This window comes from Suricata suricatta, chromosome 6 (assembly GCF_006229205.1).
Source record: "Suricata suricatta isolate VVHF042 chromosome 6, meerkat_22Aug2017_6uvM2_HiC, whole genome shotgun sequence".
Taxonomy (NCBI): Eukaryota; Metazoa; Chordata; class Mammalia; order Carnivora; family Herpestidae; genus Suricata; species Suricata suricatta.
The window spans coordinates 11,948,415-11,970,188 of NC_043705.1; the positions used below are offsets into that span (position 1 = coordinate 11,948,415).

At 47.7% G+C, this 21,774-nt stretch overlaps 1 protein-coding gene across 1 annotated transcript in view; it reads right to left on the reverse strand.

Annotated features, from left to right (window-relative positions):
* Positions 1-21,774, reverse strand: part of PHYKPL (5-phosphohydroxy-L-lysine phospho-lyase) — a 41,487-nt gene that overhangs the window by 15,754 nt on the left and 3,959 nt on the right. Inside the window, 9 exon segments of the mRNA XM_029941142.1 lie at positions 12,999-13,224; positions 13,467-13,549; positions 14,998-15,114; positions 15,192-15,279; positions 15,809-15,883; positions 19,793-19,952; positions 20,974-21,135; positions 21,138-21,203; positions 21,206-21,245. Coding sequence (XP_029797002.1) covers positions 12,999-13,224; positions 13,467-13,549; positions 14,998-15,114; positions 15,192-15,279; positions 15,809-15,883; positions 19,793-19,952; positions 20,974-21,135; positions 21,138-21,203; positions 21,206-21,245 — 1,017 coding nt within the window.

Sequence of the window (21,774 nt, forward strand, 5' to 3'; positions counted from 1 at the left end):
TTCTTTAGCAACTAATGGAATGGGAAAATGGATTTGCAAATGACATATCACATAAAGGGTCAGTATCCAAAATCCATAAAGAACTTACCAAACTTAACACCCGAAAAACAAATAATCCAGTGAAGAAATGGGTAGAAGACATGAATATTTTTCAAAGAGGACATCCAGATGGCCAACAGACACATGAAATGATGCTCAGCGTCACTCATCACCAGGGAAATACAAATCAAAACCACACTGAGATACCACCTCACGCCGGCCAGAGTGGCTAAAATGAACACATAAATCAGGAAACTAGAGATGCTGGCAAAGAAGTGGAGAAACAGGCATGCTCTTGCACTGCTGGTGGGAATGTAAACTGGTGCAGCTGCTTTGGAAAACAGTGTGGAGGTTCCTCAAAAAATTAACAATAGCACTCCCCTACGACCCAGCAATAGCACTGCTAGGGATTTACCCAAGGGATGCAGAAGTGCTGATGCATAGGGGCACAGGTACCCCAATGTTCATAGCAGCACTGTCAACAATAGCCAAATTATGGAAAGAGCCTAAATGTCCATCACCTGATGAGTGGGTCAAGTCTATATACACAATGGAGTATTACATGGCAGTGAGAAAGAACGAAATCATGCCATTTGCAGCAACATGGATGGAACTAAAAGGTATTATGCTGAGTGAATAAGTCAGTGAGAGAAGGACAGAGACCATATGTTTTCACTCATATGTGGATCTTGAGAAACTTAACAGAGGACCATGGGGGAAGGGAAGGGGAAAAAATAGTTACAGAGAGGGAGGGAGGCAAACCATAAGAGACTCTTAAATACGGAGAACAAACTGAGGGTAGATGGCGGGTGTGGGAGAGGGGAAATGGGTGATGGGCACGGAGGCGGGCACTTGTTGGGATGAGCACTGGGTGTTGTATGTAAGCCAATTTGACAATAAATTGTATTAAAAAAAGAGCTGGTTCTTTAAGAAATAAACAAAACTGTAAAACCTTTGGCCAGACTTCTCCAGAAAAAAGAGGACCAAATAAATTTAGAAGTGAAAGAGAAGTTGCAACCAACACCACAGAAATACAAAGGACGATAAAAGATTTTCATGAATAATTATATGCCAATAAATTGGACAACCTAGGAGACATAAATAAGTTCCTAGAAACATGCAGTCTTCTAAGACTGAATTAGGAATAAAATGAAAATCTGAACAGATAACTACTAGTAATGAAGTTCAATTAGTAATAAAACAACAAAAAACCTCCCCCAAAACAAAAGCCAAGGACCAGACAGCTTTAGAGGTCAATTCTACCAAACATAAAAAGTCAATACCTATCTTTCTGCAAATTTTCCATTTATCCCCAAAAAACTGAAAAGGAAGGAATGCTTATTTATGCTCATGAGGTCAGCATTACCGTGATACCTAAACCAAAGACACTGTAAAAATAGAAAATTACAAGCTAATATCCCTGACCAACATACATGCAAAAATTCTTAACAAAATATTAGTATACCAAATTCAACAAATACATTAAAAAGATCATACGCCATGGTCAAATGGGACTTATTCCTGGGATGCAATCATGGTTCAAGATCTGCAAATCATTCAATGTGACACACCACATGAGCAAAACAAAGGATCAAAATCATCCAATCAGGGGCGCCTGGGTGGCTCAGTCAGTTAAGTGTCCGGCTTCGGCTCGCGTCATGATCTCATGGTTTGTGGGTTTGAGCCCCGAGTCAGGCTCTGTGCTGACAGCTAGCTCAAAGCCTGGAGACTGCTTCAGATTCTGTGTCTCCCTCTCTCTCTGACCCTCCTCTGCTCTCATTGTCTCTGTCTCTCAAAAATAAATAAAACACATTTTTAAAAAATTAAAAAAAAATCATCCAATCAGCTCAAGAGATGAAAACACATTTGACAAAATTCAACCTCTATTCATGGTAAAAATGCTAAAAAAATGTGGGCACAGACAGAACATACCTCAAACATAAAAAAGGGCATATATGACAAACCCACAGACAACAAAATATGCAACAGGAAAAGCTGAAAGCTTTTCCTCAAGTTCAGAAGTCAAGGAGGCCCGCTCCTGCCACTTTTATTGAACACAGTACTGCAACTCCTAGCCAAAGCAATCAGGCAAGAAAAAGAAATACAAGGCATCCAAAGGAAGAAGTAAAACTGCCATGATTCACAGATGACCTACTGCAATATAGGAAACTCCACAGCCTGCACCGCAAAACTATAATTAGTAAGAAGGAATTTAGTAAAGTTGAAGGATATAAAATATACAGGAAGCTCGTGTCTCTTTCACTAGTAACAAACTACCGCAGAAGTTAAGGAAACTATCCCATTTACAACTGCATCATCAAATAAAATAACTAGGAATAAATTTAACTGAGGAGGTGAAACAGCTGTATTCTGAAAATTATAAGACACTAATGAAGGAAACTGAAAATGACACAAATAAATGGAAAGATTTACTGTGCTCGGGGGTTGGAAGAATTAACATTGTTCCAATGTCCATATTACCAAAAGCAATCTACAGATTTGATGCGGTCCCTATCAAAATACCCAATGACATTTTTTTCACAGAACTGGAATAAATAATCCTAAAAAGACTCCGAATAGCCAAAGCAAATTTGAGAAAGAGGAACAAAGTGGGAGGTATCGTACTCCCAGATTTCAGGTGATACTACAATTTATAGTAATTAAAGCAATATGGCACTGGCACAAAATCAAACATGCAGATGAATGGAACAGAGTCCAAAAATAAACCCACACATATGGCCAATTAATCTAATGACGCAGGAGGCAAGAGCATACAATAGAGAAAAGACAGTGTCTTCCATAAATGGTGTTAGGAAAACTGGACAGCCCCATGCTAAAGAATGAAACTGGACTGCCTTCTTACATCATATATAAAAATAACCTCTAGATGGATTAAAGACTTAAATGTTAAGACCTAAAACCATAAAACTCCTAGAAGAAAACAGGCAGTAAACTCTAGGACATTTATCACTTTAGGTCTGTCCAGGCAAGAATGACAAAAGCAAAAATAAACAGTTGGGACTACATCAAAAGGAAAAACTTTTGCACAGCGAAGGAAATCATACACAAAACGGAAAGGGAACTTAGTAAATGGAAGATGTACAAATAATAGATCTCATAAGAGGTTAACATCCAAACAATATAAAAACTCACAAAACTCGTTCTCAACTGTTTTTTCAGAGTCCACATAAAGGTGAAACCATATGGTATGTGTCTTTCTTTCTGATGTGTTTCCCTTAGGCTAATACTCTCTAGTTCCATCCTGTTGTCAGAAGTGGCAAGATTTGATTCTATTTTTTTTAATGTTTGTTTATTTATTTATTTTATTATTGAGACAGAGAGAAACAGAGCATGAGTGGGGGATAGGCAGAGAGAGAGGGAGACATAGAATCTGAAGTAGGCTCCAGGTTCTGAGCTGTCAGCACAGAGCCCGATGTGGGACTTTGAGAACAAGACCGGAGCTGAAGTTGGATGCTTAACTGACTGAGCCACCAGGCTCCCCCTTTTTTTGGTTTATTTTTGAGAGAGAGATAGATACATATACAGAGAGAGAATGGGAAAAGGGCAGAGAGAGGGGGAGACCCAGAATCCGAAGCAGGCCCCAGGCTCTTAGCTGTCAGCACAGAGCCCGACGCGGGGCTCGAACTCACAAATCGGGAGATCATGACCTGATCTGAAGTCGGATGTTTAACCAACTGAGCCACCCATGCGCCCCAGATTCCATTCTTTCCTATGGCTGAGTAATACCACACCGTGTGTAAAATATACCACATCTTCTTTATCCATTCACAAATTAATGAACACTTGGGCTGCTTTCCTATCTTGGTTCTTGCAAGTAATGCCGTGATGAACACAGCAGTGCATAGGTCTCTTCAGACTGATGTTTTTATTTTCTTCAGATAAATTCCTAGAAGTAGAATTGCTGGATTATATGGTAGCTCTATTTTAGTTTGTTTTTTCCCCCAGGACCCTCTGTACTGCATTCCACTGTGGCTGCACCAATGTATATTCCCATCAACAGTGTATGAGGGTTCCCTTTTCTCCACATCCTTGCCAACACCTGTTATTTTTCGTCTTTCGGGTAAAAGCCATTGTTACCAGAGATGTGAAGAGGGATCTCATTGTGGTTTTGATTTGCAGCTCCCTGATGATGAGTGGTGTTCAGTATCTTGTCATGTGCCTTTTGACCATCTGGATGTCTTCTTTGGAGAAATGTCTATTCAAGACTTCTGTCCATTTTTCAACTGTTTTTTTAAAATATTAAGTTGTAGGGGCACCTGGGTGGCTCAGTCGGTTAAGCATCTGGCTTCAGCTCAGGTCATGATCTCACAGTTCGTGGGTTCGAGCCCCGCGTTGGGCTCTGTGCTGACAGCTAGCTCAGAGCCTGGAGCCTGCTTCAGATTCTGTGTCTCCCTCTCTCTCTGACCCTCCCCTGCTCACACTGTCTCTGTCTCTCAAAAATAAATAAAAAACATAAAAAATAAATAAAATAAAATATTAAGTTGTATAAGTTCTTTACGTATTATGGATACTAACCCCTTCCTGGATGTACCATTTGCAAAAACCTTTTCCCATTCAGTATGTCACCTTTTTGTTTTGTTGATAGTTTCCTTCTCTGTATAAAAGCTTTTTGACTATAGACGTAATCCTATTTCGTTATTTAGGAGAGTGCAAGTAGGGGAGGGGCAGAGAGGAGGAGTCAGGATCTGAAGGGAGCTCTGCACTGACAGCAGCGAGCCGGATGTGGGGCTTGAACTTCCAAACCACGAGATCATGAACGGAAATGAAGTCCAATGCTCAATCAACTGAGCTACCCAAGTGCCCCAAGGATAAAAACAATCTCCAGGTGCTGAGTCATCTAGATATCCACATGCAAAAGGCTCAAGTTACCCCCTACCTTATACCATCTGCAAAGTATTAGCTCAAAATAAAACTAATGACGTAAATGTAAGAGCTAAAATCATAAAGTTCTTAGAAGAAAGCAAAGGGGTCAATCTTCATGACCTTTGATTAATCAGTGGTTTGTTGGATATGACTCTAAAGCACTAATAAGCAAGGAAAATTTGTACTCCATAAAAAATTAAAAACTTTTGTGCTTCAGGGAAGACTACCAAGAAAGTGAAAAAACAAGTTAGAAATGGGAGAAAATATTTCCACACTATCTATCTGATAAGGATCTAGTGCCTAGGATATATACATAATTCTTGGGGTGCCTGGGTGGCTCAAGAGGTTGAGCATCCAACTTAAAAAAAATTTTTTTAATGTTTATGTTTGAGAGAGAAAGAGAGAGAAAGAGAGAGACAGAACATGAGTGGGGAAGGGGCAGAGAGAGAGGGAGACACAGAATCCGAAGCAGGCTCCAGGCTCTGAGCTGTCAGCACAGAGCCCAGTGTGGGGCTCAAACTCAAACTGCAAGATCACGGCCTGAGCCAAAGTCAGATGCTTAACCAACTGAGCCACTTAGGCATCCCAAGCATCCAACTCTTGATCGGGTCATGTAGGGACATGGTATTGAGCCCTACATCGGGCTCTGCACGGAGCATGGATCCTGTTTAAGATTCTCATTCTCTCTCTCTCCCCCACCCTCCCCAACCTAACTGTGCACTCTCTTTCTTAAAAAAATAAAAATTAAAAAAAAAAAACAAAAAAAAATTAAAATAGAATTTTTACAACTCAGCAAAAAGAGATAAATAACCCAATTAAAAAACGGGCAAAGGACAAGGAGTAGTCATTTTCTAAAGAATATACATAAATGGTCAATTAGCTATATAAAAAGATGCTCACCATCACTAGCCATGAGGGAAATGCAAACCACAATGAAATACTATTTCACACTCACTTGGATGGCTGTCATAAAAGACAGAAAATACCTAATTCTGGAGAGGATATGGAGAAATTGGAACCCCTACACATTGTGGGTGGGCATGTGAAGTGGTACAGCCGCTTGGAAAAAGTCTATCATTTCTCAAAAAGGATTAAAAGAGAAAAGCATGATCAACTGAAATTATAAATGAAGATGTTAGCAACAGGCCTTAATATACCAATAGTTACATTAAATTTAAATTGTCCGAAGTAATCACTTTCAAGTCCAATATTAACAAACTGAGACCAAAAAAAAAAAAACCCCAAACTCTAGATTTATACTCAATAAAAGAAACACACTTAAAGCTAACTGAAAGCTGGAGTCACAGGAGATAAAATATGACTTAAGACCTGACATCATTATTAGGATTGGAAAAGACTACTCTTTATGGTAAAGATTCTATTTCTGAAAAATTGGCTACTATTTTATACCATACACAAAATTAACTCAAAATGGATTAAAGGTTTGAATAGAGGACCTGAAACCATAAAACTCTGAGAAGAAAACACACCTGATAAGTTCCTTGACATCAGTCTTGGCAATTTTTTGGATTTAACACCAAAAGCAAAGGCAACAAAAAGAGAAATATGCAAGGGGACTGCATCAGACTAACGAGTGCCCGCACAGCAGAGGAAGCCATCAATGAAAGGAAAAGGCAACTGACCAAATGGGAGAAAATATTTCCAAATCCCATATTTGATAAGGAGCGAATATTCAAAATATGTAAAGAATACGCACAACTCAATAAAAACAAACAATATGATTAAAAAATGGGCAGAAGATGTGAACATTTTCCCAAGGGGACACACAGATGGCCAACAGGTACACAAAAGTGTCCAACATCCCCAGTCATCAGGGAAATGCAAATCAAAGCCATGAGATTACCTCATACCTGGGAGATTGGCTATTACCAAAAGGTAACAAATAGCAAGTGTTGGTGAGGATGTGAAGAAAAGGGGATGTAAATTGGGGAAGCCACTATGGAAAACCGTATAGAAGTTCCTCAAAAACTTAAAAACTACCAGGGGCACCTGGGTAGCTCAGTCGGTTGAGCCTCTGACTTCCGCTCAGGTGGTGATCTCACGGTTTTCGAGGTTGAGTCCCACAGCCTGTCAGCACAGAGCCCGCTTCCGATCCTCTGTCCCCCTCTCTCTGCCCTTCCCCTGTTTGCACTCTCCCCCAAATAAATACATATGAAAAAAAATAGAACTACCATATGATCCAGCAGTTCCACTTGTGGGTATTTATCCAAAGAAAACATGAACACTATCTCAGCGATACCTGCACTCCGCCATGTTTGTTGCAGCACTAATTTCAATGGCTAAGACACAGAAGCAACCTAAATGTCTACTCATAGTTGAATGGATACAGAGCATGTGGTATATATGATACACAATGGAATATTATCCCACCATTAAAGAAAGAAGAAAATCTTGCCATTTGTGACAACATACCCTATACCTTGAGAACATCATGCTAGGTGAAATAAGTCAGACAGAGAAAGACGAATACTGTGTCTCACTTATTGGTGGAATCAAAACAAAAAGCAAAAAACAAACCAAAGACAGAACTCTTAGGTACAGAGAACACATTGGTGAGTGTCCGAGGTGTCGGGCAAAACGAGCGAGGTTGGTCTAAAGTTACAAACTTCCAGTTACAAACTAAGTTCTGGGAGTGTAATGTACAGAATGGTCACCATAGTTAATAATACCCTACTGTGTTTTTGAAAAACCTAGAGCTGAATAATGCAGTTCTTAATAAATTTATTATGTTATTTTTCTGAGGGAGCGAGCATGCAAGTGCACACGAGCAGCGGAGGAGCAGAGAGAGGAGGGGAGAGAGAATCCCAAGCAAGTTTCATGCTCAGCACGGACGCCAACGTGAGGCTCAATCACATGACTGAGATCATGACTTGAGCAGAAATCAAGAGTCAGAAGCTTAACCAACTAAGCCACCCGGGTGCCTCAGTCCTCACATTGTAGAGCTTAGAATCTCTTTATACTCTCAAAAAGTACTGAGGAGCCCAAAAAGCTTCTGTTTATATGGGTTATATCTATTAATATTTACTGGATAGAAATTAAAGCCTGGAAATCTGAATAATTAATAAGAAAATTAGTGTTAAATTAATTTTTGTTAGGGGCACCTGGGTGACTCAGTTGGTTAAGTGTCTGATTTTGGTTCAAGCCCCATGCCAGGCTCTGTGCTGACAGCTCGGAGCCCAGAGCCTGCTTCAGATTCTGTGTCTTCCTCTCTCTGCCCCTCCCCTGCTTGCACTCTTCTCTCTTTCTCAAAAAAAAAAAAAAATAAATAAAATTAAATTAAAAAAGAGATAAAATAAAAATCCATACCAAATACCATCTTAGACGGACAAGCATTATAAATATTCCTATAAACTGGCAAGTATGTCCAGTGTCACCATTAGTCACCAACTATGTACTGGAAGTCTCTCCCAGTATAATAAAACAACTGCCATTTTTTTGGAGAGGTCAGGATTTTTTATATAGGAAAAAAGAAAAAAAATCTGCCTATAAATTACTAGAAGTGATAGAAAAGTTTAGCAAGAGAATGGATAAAAAATTAATATACAAAAGTTATATTTTATACAGTAGTAGCAAAGAGTATACAGATAAAGAGAGGTAAGCATTTGTGATAGAAAGTTTCAAATATCTAGGAATAAATTTAACGATGTGTAAGATCTCTGTGGGGGAATTTATAAAAGGTGGAGAGGTATGCCATGTTCATGGATAGCAAGATTCAATAATATACATGGTTTTCATATTTGTCTACAGATTCAAGTTATTTCCCTATCAAAATTCCAACAGGATTTTTCATGTTTAAAGATAACTTTAAAATATCAGTGAAAGAATAAAGGGCCAGGATAGCCAGAACACTTCTGAACAAGAAAAAAACAGGTCAGAGGGGAACTTTTGTACCAGACATCACAGCTCATTAACAAGTTCTGGTAGGGGCACCTGGGTGGCGCAGTCAGTTAAACGACTGACTTCAGCTCAGGTCATGATCTCACTGTCTGTGAGTTCACGTCGGGCTCTGTGCGACAGCTGCTTCGGATTCTGTGTCTCCCTTCTTTTCTGTCCCTTCTCCACTTGTGCTCTGTATCTCTCTCTCCCAAAAATAACAGTAAAAACATAAAAAAAATAAAACAAAACTTCTGGTAATAAATCAATGTGATAGAGCAAAAGCTATAGACGAACTGACTAGAAGAATAGAAAGAACCCAGAAACACATGTGTGCACTTATGAACTTTGGTTACGTAAGACAGGTAGCATGTCCCATCAGTGGGGAATGAAGGGAGCTAAAAACATGTTATTCACATTCAGACAGGGTGAAAGGAACATGATTCCTGTTTCACACCATGTACAAAAATCAACTTTGGATGAAGGACTTACATGTCAAAACAAAACGTTAAGATACCTAACAGAAACTGTAGATGAATGAATACCTTGTAGACCTTAGGGGTAGGGAGAGATTTATGAAATAAGACACAAAAGAACTATTAAAAGAAAGATTGATGTAGTTGTCCATGATAAAATTAAAAACTGGTTCAACAAAAAACATGTAAAAGAAGTGAAAGACAAGTTATAAATGGGATGAACATAGTCACAGCTGACAAAAGACCAGTATCAAGAGTATGTGTGTGTGCCTATGGATACACACACACACACACACACACCCATATACACAGGCACACAAAACTCCCGCAAACAAGAAAAGCTCTAGTAACTCAATCAAAAAATGGGTGAAAGAAACAACGCATTTCACAGAGAAGGAAACACATGGCCAATAAACATATGAAGATCTCCAAAATCTTAAAGAACTAATATAACTCAACACTCAAATAATGCAATTAAAAAATGGGCAGAAGACATGAATGGAACTTTCTCCAAAGAGGACATCCAGATGGCCAACAGACATACAAAAAGATGTTTGTCGTCACTTACCACCAGGTAAATGCCAGTCAAAACTACAAGGAGCTATCACCTCACACCTGTCAGAATGGCTAAAATCAACAACACAAGAAACAACGGGTGTTGGTGAGGGTGTCGAGAAAGAGGCACCCGATGCACTGCTGGGGATGGAAACTGGTGCAGCCACCGTGGCAAACAGTATGGAGTCTGCTCAGAAAGTTAAAAAGAGACCTGCCTAATGGTCCAGCAATGGCATTCCTGGGTATTTACCCAAAGAACATTAAGAACGCTAATCCAGGGGGGAGAGGAGCGGACAAAAAAAAAAAAAAAAAGAACGCTAATCCAAAGGGTTACATGCACCCGTATGTTTATAGCAGCATTATCTACAATAGCCAAGACATGAAGCAGCCCAAGTGTGCATGGACTGACGAATGGATAAAGAAGATGTGGTATATATAAACAACGGAATATTAGTCAGCCACAGAAAGGAATATCTTGCCATCTGCAACAACATGATGGAGCTAGAAAATATAATGGGAGAGAAATAAGTTAGTCACAGAGAAAGACAAATACCATGTGATTCTGATTTTACTCCTCTGTGGACTTAAAGAAACAAAACAGACAAGCAAAGGGAGGGGAAAAAAAAGGGAGAGAGAGAAACACAAGAAACAGATTCTTAACTCAAGAGAACAAACTGACAGTTACCAGAGGGGTCGGGAAGCAGCGTGGGGAAACACCCAGGCGATGGAGATTGCGGAGTGCCCTTGTCACGACGAGCCGGGGGGTTGTGCGGAAGCCCTCAGTCACTGTGGTGTACCCTCGAAACTAACATCACACTGCACGTGAACTGGAACTTAAATAAAAACAAACAACACTCACACGAAGAGATGTTTCACGTAATTTGAAACCAGGGAACGGCACATCAAGGCCACTCCCTGAAGTGAGGAGATACCGGTTTGAACCCCGCTGGCTGTAAAAAAGGTGTTTGAGAGGAAGCAGACCCGCAGAACCTCTTCCCCACCCCCGGCGGGACGCTAACTTGGGAACTACTTTGGAAAACAGATGTCATCATCTGTTAAAACGGAGGGTGAACACAGAACCCCACGACCTAGCAATTCCACTGAAAGGTCTATTCCTAAGAAAAACTCTTGCATACGTACAACAGAAACTTATAAAAATTGTTTTTGGCCACAAAACCCTGGGGACAACCCCAGAGCACATGAATAGGAATGGACAAATAAACCACGGCACATTCATAAGGAGGGGACAGTATAAAGCAGTCAAAACAGACTTCAGGGGGCGCCTGGGTGGCTCCCTCAGTCAGGCGTCTGACTCTTGGTTTCAGTTCAGGTCATGATCTCATGGTTTCATGAGTTCAAGCCCTGAGTTGGGCTCTGCGCTGACAGCGTGGAGCCTGCTTGGGATTCTCTCTCTACCTCTCTCTGCAACCTGCCTCCCCACTCTGTCTCTCTTTCTCAAAATAAATAAACTTAAAACAACAGCAAACTTTAAAGACAAGCAATGTGCACGATTCTCAGTGACACAATGTTAGGTGACAAAAACAAATCTCCGAAGAGAACACACAGCATGATATACTTTTTTGGTTGAAAAACCACCAGAATAAACAATGACCCTAGTGATGGTTACCGGGGTGTCGGAGGCAAGGAGATGGGACTGGGGGTGGGGCAGCCACACGGGTAGATGCAGGTTACTGTCCAGGTCCTAACCTTCATGCGGTATAATGGCTTCTCGGATGCTTATTACATGAGTAAAAGTACCCGGATAGCCGTGCAGGGACAGAGGACGGACCTCCCATGTCACACAGTTTGTATGATCTAACCGGGGACACCTCAGGGTAAGACAAAGAAAACCCGGATCATGCTCCTCCGGGTTGTCTTTCAGCCCGCACCACACACTCCTTCCTGTTCCCAGGGCTGCTCCTCCTGGTCCTCCCAGACGAGGCTCTGCCCGGACGCCCTGTCCACAGGACACCTCCACCGCTCGTCCCACGCCTCTTCTCTGCCCACCCCCCCCCGTCCCTCATGCTGTCCCCAAACGCTCTCATCACACCACTCCGTCGAGCCCTTCTCCACGCCTCCATGATCAGGTGTCTGTGGGTCTGGTCCAGGGCAGAGGTTCTGTCTGCGCGTCTCCTGGGCACAAAGTGACGATCTGCCGAATGGCCAGCCCTCACCCTTGACCTCTGCCGACTTTTGACCACCTTGCCCAATCTTGACATGTTTCAGCCCCCAATTCGAACTGGATCTTTTTTGAGAAGTCACAGTGAGTTCTTCTTCCCCTCGACGCTGTCCTTTCCCATGTCTTTTCTGTGTGGCCTGTGACCAGATTTGGGTCCTCCTCTCTTAGGCAAGATCCTTCTGGATCAGTTTTCCCATCACCAGAGATCCTTCTAGAGTGTATTTCAGATCTCATCTATCCCCAGTTAGAACCCTTCCATGGCTTGTCACTGCCCTCAGGATGGGTCCTGATCCTCAGCTCTTTCCTAGGAAGCCCCTGCTGACGACCATGCCCCCCTCACCCCTGCATGTGCTCGGTGCTGCCGAACCTCGGGAAAGCTCTCCAGCCTGTACCTCAGGGACAGGGAGCCATGCCCTCCTCGGAGCTCCTACTGGAATGTCAACTCTGCTCCCAGGCCACTTATCACCCAGACAGACAGCTCCTCACACGTGTGCATCGGCTCAGGCACAGCGCCCAGGGAGGGAGGGCCTTTGTATCAGTGCTGTATACTTTACAAGGCACTGTCTCTTGTGACAGCTTTTAGATTGATGCTAGTTTTTAAATGGTGGCGTGTGGGGGCACCTGCATGGCTCAGTCGGCTGAGCGTCAGACTTTGGCTAGGGTCATGATCTTGCTGATCTCGGTTCGTGGGTCTGAGCCCCACAACAGGCCCTGTGCTGACAGCGGGGAGCCTGCTTGGGATTCTGTCTCCCTCTCTCTCTGCCCCTCCTCCACTCACGCACACTCTCTCTCTCAATAAAGAAACATGAAAAAAAATAAAGGTTGTGTGTGTGTGTTTCCCTCTGACTTGCATAACCCCTGAGGACAGCATCTTAGAAACTGGTGCACTGGCGGCCGTGGCTCATGAAGGCCCACCAGGGCGAGGCCCAGCAGGAGACGCGGTGCTCCCCTGCCCTGGAGCCTTCACTCACCGTATTGAAGTACTCGACGCCGGTGGCTTCAAATGCCCTTGCCACAGCTCGGGTTGTGGCCACACAGGCTACCGGGTGGCCATTGCCAATGGACTTGCCCATGGTGACGATGTCGGGAACAAAGTCTTGTCCTTGCAGCTGAAAGGCCCAGAAGTGCTTGCCCACTCGGCCAAAGCCCACTTGAATCTCATCTGCGACAAAGACCCCGCCGGCCCTGTGGATGTGCCTGCGGCAGAGGACAGACGGCTGACGGGGTCTGCGATACGGAGGATCGGACCGCCAGCTGGGGGGTTTCCAACTCTGAACCCTGGCTCTGCCAGCACTAAGGTGGGGGCCTCAGGCAGATGGCTGCCTTCCTCAGAGCCACCACTTCTACTCAAAATTCTGGCCAAGAGGCTTCGTTTAGGGGTGGAATTTGGAACAAAGGTTGGGAACGCCCATTACAGCCCTGCCCTCCTGGCTACTCACTCTGCCACTTCCTGGAAGAAGCCGGCCGGGGGGATGATCTGGCCGCCCACGCTGGGCAGAGACTCTGCAAAAAACGCTGCAATCTGTGGGTGAGACGGAACGCTGGGGACACCACTGTGGAGGCACTGAGCAGCACGCGGAGCTTGCTTGTCCTGCCCATGCTGGGTCGGCGCTGGCTCCAGCACAAGTCGCCAGCGTGGCTGTGTGGCCACTTCAGGCTCCAGGTCACATCTGGCCTTGTGACTGGGTTTGCTTTTGGTCTGCAAACCAACTCTTTTAGCACAGAGCCTGACGTGGGGCTTGAACTCACAAACCATGAGATCATGACCTGAGTTGAAGCCAGACACAACCGACCGAACCACCTAGGTACCCCTGCAAACCAACTCTTAACTGTGTGGAATTCTCCAGAATGCTTGTACTCAGCACGTCCCAGGGTTCTCCCCCATTAGCCTGTTCCTTCCCTGACCCTCCCTGGTGACTCCCCTCACCCCCACGGGGAGAAACGCGGCCCCCACCCATGATCCAGCCTCCTCCCTCGTCCATCAGGCAGCAGGGTCTCTGCCTCTCCAGTGTCTGTGCGCCCCCTCGTCCCCTCCATCTGGACACAGCTGCCTCCTGGCACAACTGTCACTTTCTGCCTTGGCCTCCTGCAGATGCCACCTGGCGGGAGCCTCTGGCAGCCCATCCTCCACTGGCCACCAGGATGAGCCTAGCTCGGCACCAAATACATCACTGTCCTGCGTAAAGCCCTTCCGTGACCCCATGTCTTACAGCTGTGACCTCCAAGCTATGGTCAGTCCTAGAGCTGCTTCAGAGGCTACCGCTCGGATGAAGGAAGGGCTGATGGGGTAGGAACCGTCTCTTCTCTGCTTTGACTGTGAGTGCAGGCAAAGCGCCTGAAACGCGCATGCCCAGCTCCCGGGTCCAGCCCCGCCAGCCTCTCTGGCTTCATCGCCGGCTGTGCGTCGTGGTGTCCTGTGTCCAGCTGTCTCCGCTGCAGACCTTCCAGAGAGCCCTCCCTCCACCTCTCCTGTCTCTGCCCCTGAACTCCATGTCCCGTATGACTGGGAGGGGGGCGGAGGGGGCAGGGCCTCCTCACGGCCTCAGGCTGGCCACGTTCAAATGCATCCCCTGGTCTTACTGCTCTCCCTCTCCAGACCTTCCGAGGGACCTTGCAGGTCTACATTCTGCCTGCTTCTCTAGGCTCATTTCCCGCCAGCTCGGCCAGGCCCACACTGATGTGTGCTTGGGTTTTCTCCCCTACCCCCGCCACCATGAGTGCAACCCCTACTCACAGAAATCAGGTAGCATCTCCTCCTTCATGCCCGCACCGTCAGCCTGGGGCCACTAGACTCCTGTAACACCCAGGACCTATCTTTCTCTCAACTGCTGAGCGGTGAACCCCGCTCCTAGATCCCTCAAGGGGGTACTGGCTCTAGTTTCTCCCAGGGTCCCCGGTACCCAGCACTGGGCTGACAGCAGGAAATGCCATCTGCTGTTCCACTTATGGGACCTGTGCAGGCACAGTTACCTTCCTGCCCTTTTCCTGTATGCTGTTCACCAGGCGCTCCACCTCGCTGGCATAGGCCCCAGCCGGATTGGGGTGGTCCTCCCGGTAAAGGCCCCGGTAGGTGTCTGGGAGAGGCGCCTGTGGGGAGTGACAGCGCCGTGTCATCCAGGCTGGGGGGCGAGCACCGACCTGTTGCCCGCTTGGGCAGTGCATACCACGTGGACCCACTCCTTCTGGCCATCCAGGTCTCGGAACTTGTAGGGACTGATGTCGATAAGGGAGCTCAGGTGACCGTGGTAAGCACTGAGGAGGAGAACGGAGGGGGCTCAGGACCGAGTACTCACGACAAATGTCCGCTCACCTCAGGAGGCACAGGGAAGCCCAACCTTTCCAACACAGCCCCCGAATCCTGGGGCTGGGAACCAGCATGGGCCTTGGAGCCCTCGAGACTTCCTGGAAGCTGCTTACTAGCTAGGATGGCGGCTAATCATTTAACCTCTCTGGGCTTAGTTCTCTCCTCTGAGAAGTGCGGGCAGGGGGCTCCTTCAGAACTGTAATTAGTGCTCTAGCTCTGGGCCTCGTGCACAGCAGATACTCAATACTGTCAGGACAGTGTTAAAACCTAAGCCGTGGGGCCCCTTCTCGCCACCTTGCAAAGCATCTTCGGCTCCCAGAAGAGAGGCCCTGAGCCCCCAGGTGTATATCGAGGTGTCCTCATGCTTCCCTCCAGTGGTAGCCCAGGCCCCTCATCCTCCTGCCCATGGCACCCAGAGCTAGAGCCTCACTGACCCCCAGTAAGCGCTGGGCCCAGGCTTCTGGAAACGGCACTTACTGGTCTAACACCACCACGTCCCAATGTCCCGTGTACTTGCGGGCCAGCCTCAGGGCCAGGTCGTTGGCTTCTGACCTATGAAAGAAAAGGTGGGCACTTCTCAGACTGCTGTCCAACGGCTTTCCTCCTGGACACCTGCTTCCTACCGGGAGGTCCAGAGGGAGAGAGGAGCCCTGCCAGCAGCAACAACGTTCTCAGGACACCATCTGTGAGTCATTCGAGTTCATTCACTCAATCAACGTTTTATCAAATGTGCTAGGAGCTGGGGCAGGGGTTGGAAAAAGAAGGAAAACAGGTCTGGCTCTTCTGGAACTTTCTACATTGTAGTAGGTATCATAAAAGCAAAATAAACAAAAGAATGATCATTTTGATAAGTGCTCCACGAGAACCAAACCACATAGGGCCTGAATTGTGTCCCCCCCCCCATTCATATGTTGAGGCCCTAACCCCTACTACCTAAGAATGTGGCTATTTAATGTAAATTTATATGAATAAACATTTATTTATTTTTGAGAGAGTGTGGGTAGGGGAGGAGCAGAGAGAGAGGGAGACACAGAATCGGAAGCAGGCTCCAGACTCTGAGCTGTCAGCACAGAGCCTGACACGGGGCTCAAACCCACGAACCACGAGATCATGACCTGAGCTGAAGTCAGATGCTCAACTGACTGAGCCCCCTAGCTGCCCCTAAATTTATATAAATTAAAATGAGGCTGTCAGGATGGGCCCTAATCTGATTTGACCAGTGTCCTTATATGAAGAGGAAACGTGGGCAGAGACACAAGAGGCGTGGACACCAAGAAGACTAAGCAAGGACACAGCTAGAAGGTGGCCATTCCCAAACCAAGGAGAGAGGCCTCAAAGAAGTCACGCCTGCTGACACTTTATTCTTGGATTCTGGCCTCCAGGAGTAGGAGAACTATGTTTCCATCATTTAACCCTCCCAGCCTGTGGCATTCTGTCATGGCAGCCCTGACTGATACAGAGGTCAGGAAAACACCTGAGGAGACACCACGAGACCTGAGTCCCCAGGGGGAGGTTTCCAGGCAGAGTGAGCAGCGCGTGCAAGGGCCCTGTGCAGGACAAATGCTCGGTGAGCTCATGGAACCAAGACACCACAAGGGAGGCCAAGGGCGGCGTGGCACGGGAGAGGAAGTGGGGAGACACGCAGGGGCCCCGCACACAGGAGCTTGGAAGGTGCCTAGATTTTCCTCTCAGTGCCATGCCAAGCTACTGAAGAGCTTTATTTTTTTAATTTTTATTTTACAGTAAAACCTTAGATTGTGAGTAACTTGTTCTGTGAGTGTTCTGCAAGATGAGCAAACATTTCTAATAATTTTAACTTGGTAAACGAGTGCTGTCTTGCAATACGAGAAGTACGTGAGGCTGAAGGTCACATGATCACAACTGAGCCAATGGGGCTTGAAATTCACTTTGGCACGCAAGTGCTTTGGATTACAACCACGTTTCTGGAATGAACTTCGCTCGCAAACCAAGGTTTTGCAGTATTTTTTTTTTTAAGATTTATGTTTAGAGAGAGAGAATGTGAGCAGGGGAAGATGCAGAGGGAGAGGGAAAGAGAGAGTCTCAAGCAGGCTCCACGCTCAGCATGAGGCTTGCTATCACGATGCTGGGGTCATGACCTGAACTGAGGTCAAGAGTAGGACCCTTCACTGACGGAGCCACCCAGGTGCCCCGCTCCTGAAGAGTTCTAATCCGAGATGCGATTCAGCTTCCATCTGGGGACGTGGCCTCCAGCTGTGTGGGTCTAATGCAGTAAAAGGGGAAGGAAGAGAGGAGAGCTAGGAGGACACCCAGCTCAGAGCCGGTGGCGGCCACAGAGAACAGAAAGAGGGACAGAGGCAGAAGACAACTTAGGGACAGATGAAGCAGGCTTGCTGTAGGACTGGGAGGAGGGTGTGCGGTTCCTGCCTGGAGCAGAGATGCAGATGGTGCTGCCATTCATGAAGTGAGACAGGGTCGGGGTGGTGCAGGGGGTTGGGGGGGGGCTGTCGTCCTGGGAATGCCAGCGACAGCCAGTGCCTGGTCCCAACCAGGTGTTGGCAGATGACAACCAACTCCATTTGGACACCTCGAGATGGAGATGTTCCAGAAGTCCAGTGGGCGGTTAGAACCCTAGGGCTGGCCCACATGGGAAGCATCCGGGCTTGAGACACAAATTTGGGGGTCACCAGCACATGACCATGGAAAGACACAGAAATGGATGAGATCACACAGGGAGAGGGCTCAGGACCAGCCCCGGAGAACAGAGGAGGAGCGATGGGCAGGGGAGACGGAGGGGTGGCCAGAGGCTGGTGGAAACTGGGAGGGCACGCAACGGGCTGGAAGTGAGACCAGAAAGCACTTCCAGAGGGTGGTGACACCGTCAACATTGCTGAGAGACAGAGTTAGGCAAAAGCAGCAAAGAGACCACTGGATTTGGCAACGTGGAAGTCCCTGGAACCCTGAATGCATGTGATGGAGTAAACCAGCAAATGTTCCAGGAAGCTGTGACTCCTGGACCAAGCTTTCTGCTCTTCCCCGGTAAGCTCTGGTTCTGGCTTTGCCCCAGAAAGGACACCAAGCGGGGTCCCTTCTTTGAACTACTATTTCCTTATCTGCAAAACGATGTTGGAAAATTCTGCATCCTAGAAATTACCAGGGGCGGTGGCAGGGGGAACTGATGAATGAAAATGACAGCGACGATGGTAACACTCATTACCATAATCCATATACTCCCATTTGTTGGAGTGTCCTGTCTCATCAAGGCTGGGGGGGGGGGGAGGGGATCTACATACATGTCGTCATCTGCCGTTTCTGTCCCTGCTGTCACTTCTAGCGTGAGCTACCCTCACCTGTCACCTCGCTGCTGAACTGGTGCCCAATGGGGTCCATTCTTGCTCTTCCCCAGCCCAGATGACATCACTTGCCTGATTAAAACCCTCAGGGTGCCTGAGTGGCTCAGTTGGTTAAGCGTCCGGCTTCAGCTCAGGTCATGATCTCATGGTTCATGGGTTCGAGCCCCATCTCAGGTTCTGTGCTGACAGCTAGCTCAGAGCCTGGAGCCTGCTTCAGATTCTGTATCTCCCTCTCTCTCGGACCCTCCCCTGCTCGCACTCTCTCTCTCTCTCAAAAATAAATAAAGAAACATTAAAAAAATTTTTAAACCTTCAGATGGCTTCCCAGTGCTCTTAGGGTAAACCCACATTAGGTTCTGTGCTGACAGCTTGGAGCCTGGAGCCTGATTCAGATTCTGTGTCCCCCTCTCTCTCTGCCTCTCCCCTACTCACGTGCACTCTTTCTCTCTCAAAAATAAATAAACATTAAAAAAAAAAGCAACAAACTCCTCACTTGGAATGCGTCAGGTCACACCTTCTCCCCTCCCTTTGGTGCAAGTGTGCCAGATACCATGCCCTTCCTGCAGCAGGGCCTTTGCATAGGCTGTGTAACCCTGACGTGAACACTTCCGGTGAAGTGGGCAGCTTCCTTCCTGCTCATTGCCTGACAGAGAAGCCTTCCCTGACCCTCTCTGAGCAGGCGCAGGCTCGGCCCCTCACTGCTTCTCTGCCTCATCAGGTCCCTTCCCTCTCCTCCAGACAATGACCTCTCTTGGGAATTCTGCATTTCTGTGAAAGACTAGTTGATATTTCTGCTCCTTACTGAGCGACCTGAGAGTAGGGGTTTTGGCTATAACCTCCCCCCCCCTCCCCCCACAAGGTGGGCCTGTGTATTGGTAAGGCAGACAACAATCACGGAGATCACCGTGGAAGAGAGATACTGGCATGCCTTACTAAGAGGCCAGAAAACTGGGACCTCACAGAGCCAGCACCTGGGTGTACAGGGGGGAGTGCGGGCACCCGACTCAGCAAGGGCAAGGCTGCCTGGCCCCCAGTCCATGCTGAGTCAGCCACACTAGGTTTCAACAGGTGAGCAATTCTGTCCTCACCAGCTCCCCCTCCTGCTGGGGGCCGGCCGAAGTCCACTTACCCGGAATTCAGGAAATAAAACACACACAGCTTCTCGGGCAGCGTCTCTGAGAGCCTCTGGGCATAATCCACGATGTTGTCGTGCAGGTACCGGCTGTTGGTGTTGAGTGCCTGGTTCTGTTCGTGCGCTGCTCGGACCACGTGAGGGTGGCAGTGCCCAACTGCAAGAGGGCCACCTCTGTCACACAGTGCCTCTGCTCAGCCAGCCCCACGGGCCTCCCCCAGCTCTAGTCCATACACCCAGCCAGAGGAGGGCAGCTGCGAGGGAGAGGCGGAGAGGGGAGAGTCTGAAGATGGGGTGTGTGTACATATGCGACAGAAATGCCAGTTCTGGAAAGGGGCACCTAGAAAGGAGTCCCCGGGATTCTGGCTAAAGAAAAATTCGCTGGCAGAAACCCTATCTAGGAAACCCGGGTCTCTGAGGAAGCGTCTTGAGGGGGCGGGAGGTAAGGTTGATTGCCAACAGCCTGGGATTAATACAGCTCAACCCGTGTTGAGCGCGCACCACGCGCCAGGCGCACTCCCAGCAAATTATCTGAATTAACTCACTGATTCCTCCAAAACACCTTGAGGTGAGTACCTAGTAGTATCACGTCTATAGTGCAGATGGGCAAACTGAGGCACAGAGAATTAGGTAACTTGCGCAAGACCATTATGTAAGTGGAGGTCAGGGATATGAGGAGACCTGGTGGCCTGGGGCTAGACCCCTCTTTTCAATCTCTGCTTCATTAACCCCTAGGTTGCTTGTTGGGTCACGGGCTCTTTCTTGTTCCTTCAGCTCTGGCGGTCCCACCTGGGGAAAGCTAGCCGAATGCCTACTTCAGTTTCCTTGCCTAGGACCTGAGAAGGTCCCAGGGGCTGAGGCCCTGCCATGATTCCCAGTATTTGGCCAGAGGCGTGCTGTGGTGCTGCGTCACGGCCAGGCTGACTGACGTTCTCTGTGCTTGCCATCAGTCCCGAGCGGAAGTGGACTTCAGACCTAGCTTTCTGCCTCCTGCCTGAGTTAGCGCCACTAGTGCTTGGAACCGCCCCGCAGTAGCCACACCAGAAAGACCGGCCTCTTCTGCTCAGCTCAACCCGAGTTCCCCGGACCTCTCTGCAATGTCAGGATCACCCTGGGACCGGGTTCACAGCCACCACCGGCTCCCCTGCCCTGCTAGCCTCAGAGGGAAGGATACTAACCATGAGCCACATTGTTGATACAATCAAGGTATTCGGCACCCTGTTCATCGTACAAGTACTGTCCTTGGCCCCGGACAATCTTAAGAGGATCCTCAGGATAAAAGAGTCTGCAAGAATCGCTGCAGGGACGGCAAGAAGGGGACAGCCATGTCTGAAGACCTAAGGGACAAGTCCACCCACAATAGCACCCCCCCCCCCCCCAGTTTCTGGGAGGGACAAAAGCTTGAAGGGCAGTGGTGCTTTCCTGCTTCCAGTCCCGCACCCAGAGGTGGCTGGAAAGGAGGAAAGCGATAGGGTGAGAAGCTGCTAGAACTGAAATGATTTAAGTCATGTGAAGGCTGGGCGGCCTTGCTCATTTCTGCATGGGCCCACGTTAGTCCCTTGGATCCCAAGGAAGCGTGGCTGCCCCAGACCCACAGAGGCTCCTTAGAGCAGAGTTTTTTTTTGCTGGGATGCGTGGGAGGGAGGGCACCCTCATCAGGTGGCCGACGCTCAGCCCTGAATGGTTCTTGCCAGCCCCGTGTCTCTGCTGCCCTGCTGGGTGTCAGCGCCCTGTGCCACCAAGAGTCCCTCTCACGGGTTATAGGCAGGCTTTCTCTAAGGCTTCCTGGGAGACGGCCCCCCATGCCCACCCTTCGTCCGAACTTTTCAGTCCCTTCCTGGACTCCAGGGGGCAAAGGCCCGGCAGCGGCGACTGGTAGGGTCGGCCCGGCGCCGCAGGGCAGCCCGCCGAGGACGCAGTCGGGGAGGCGGCCGCGCGGAACCCGTAGACCTGCGGCTGGCGGCCGGGGAGCCGGGGCC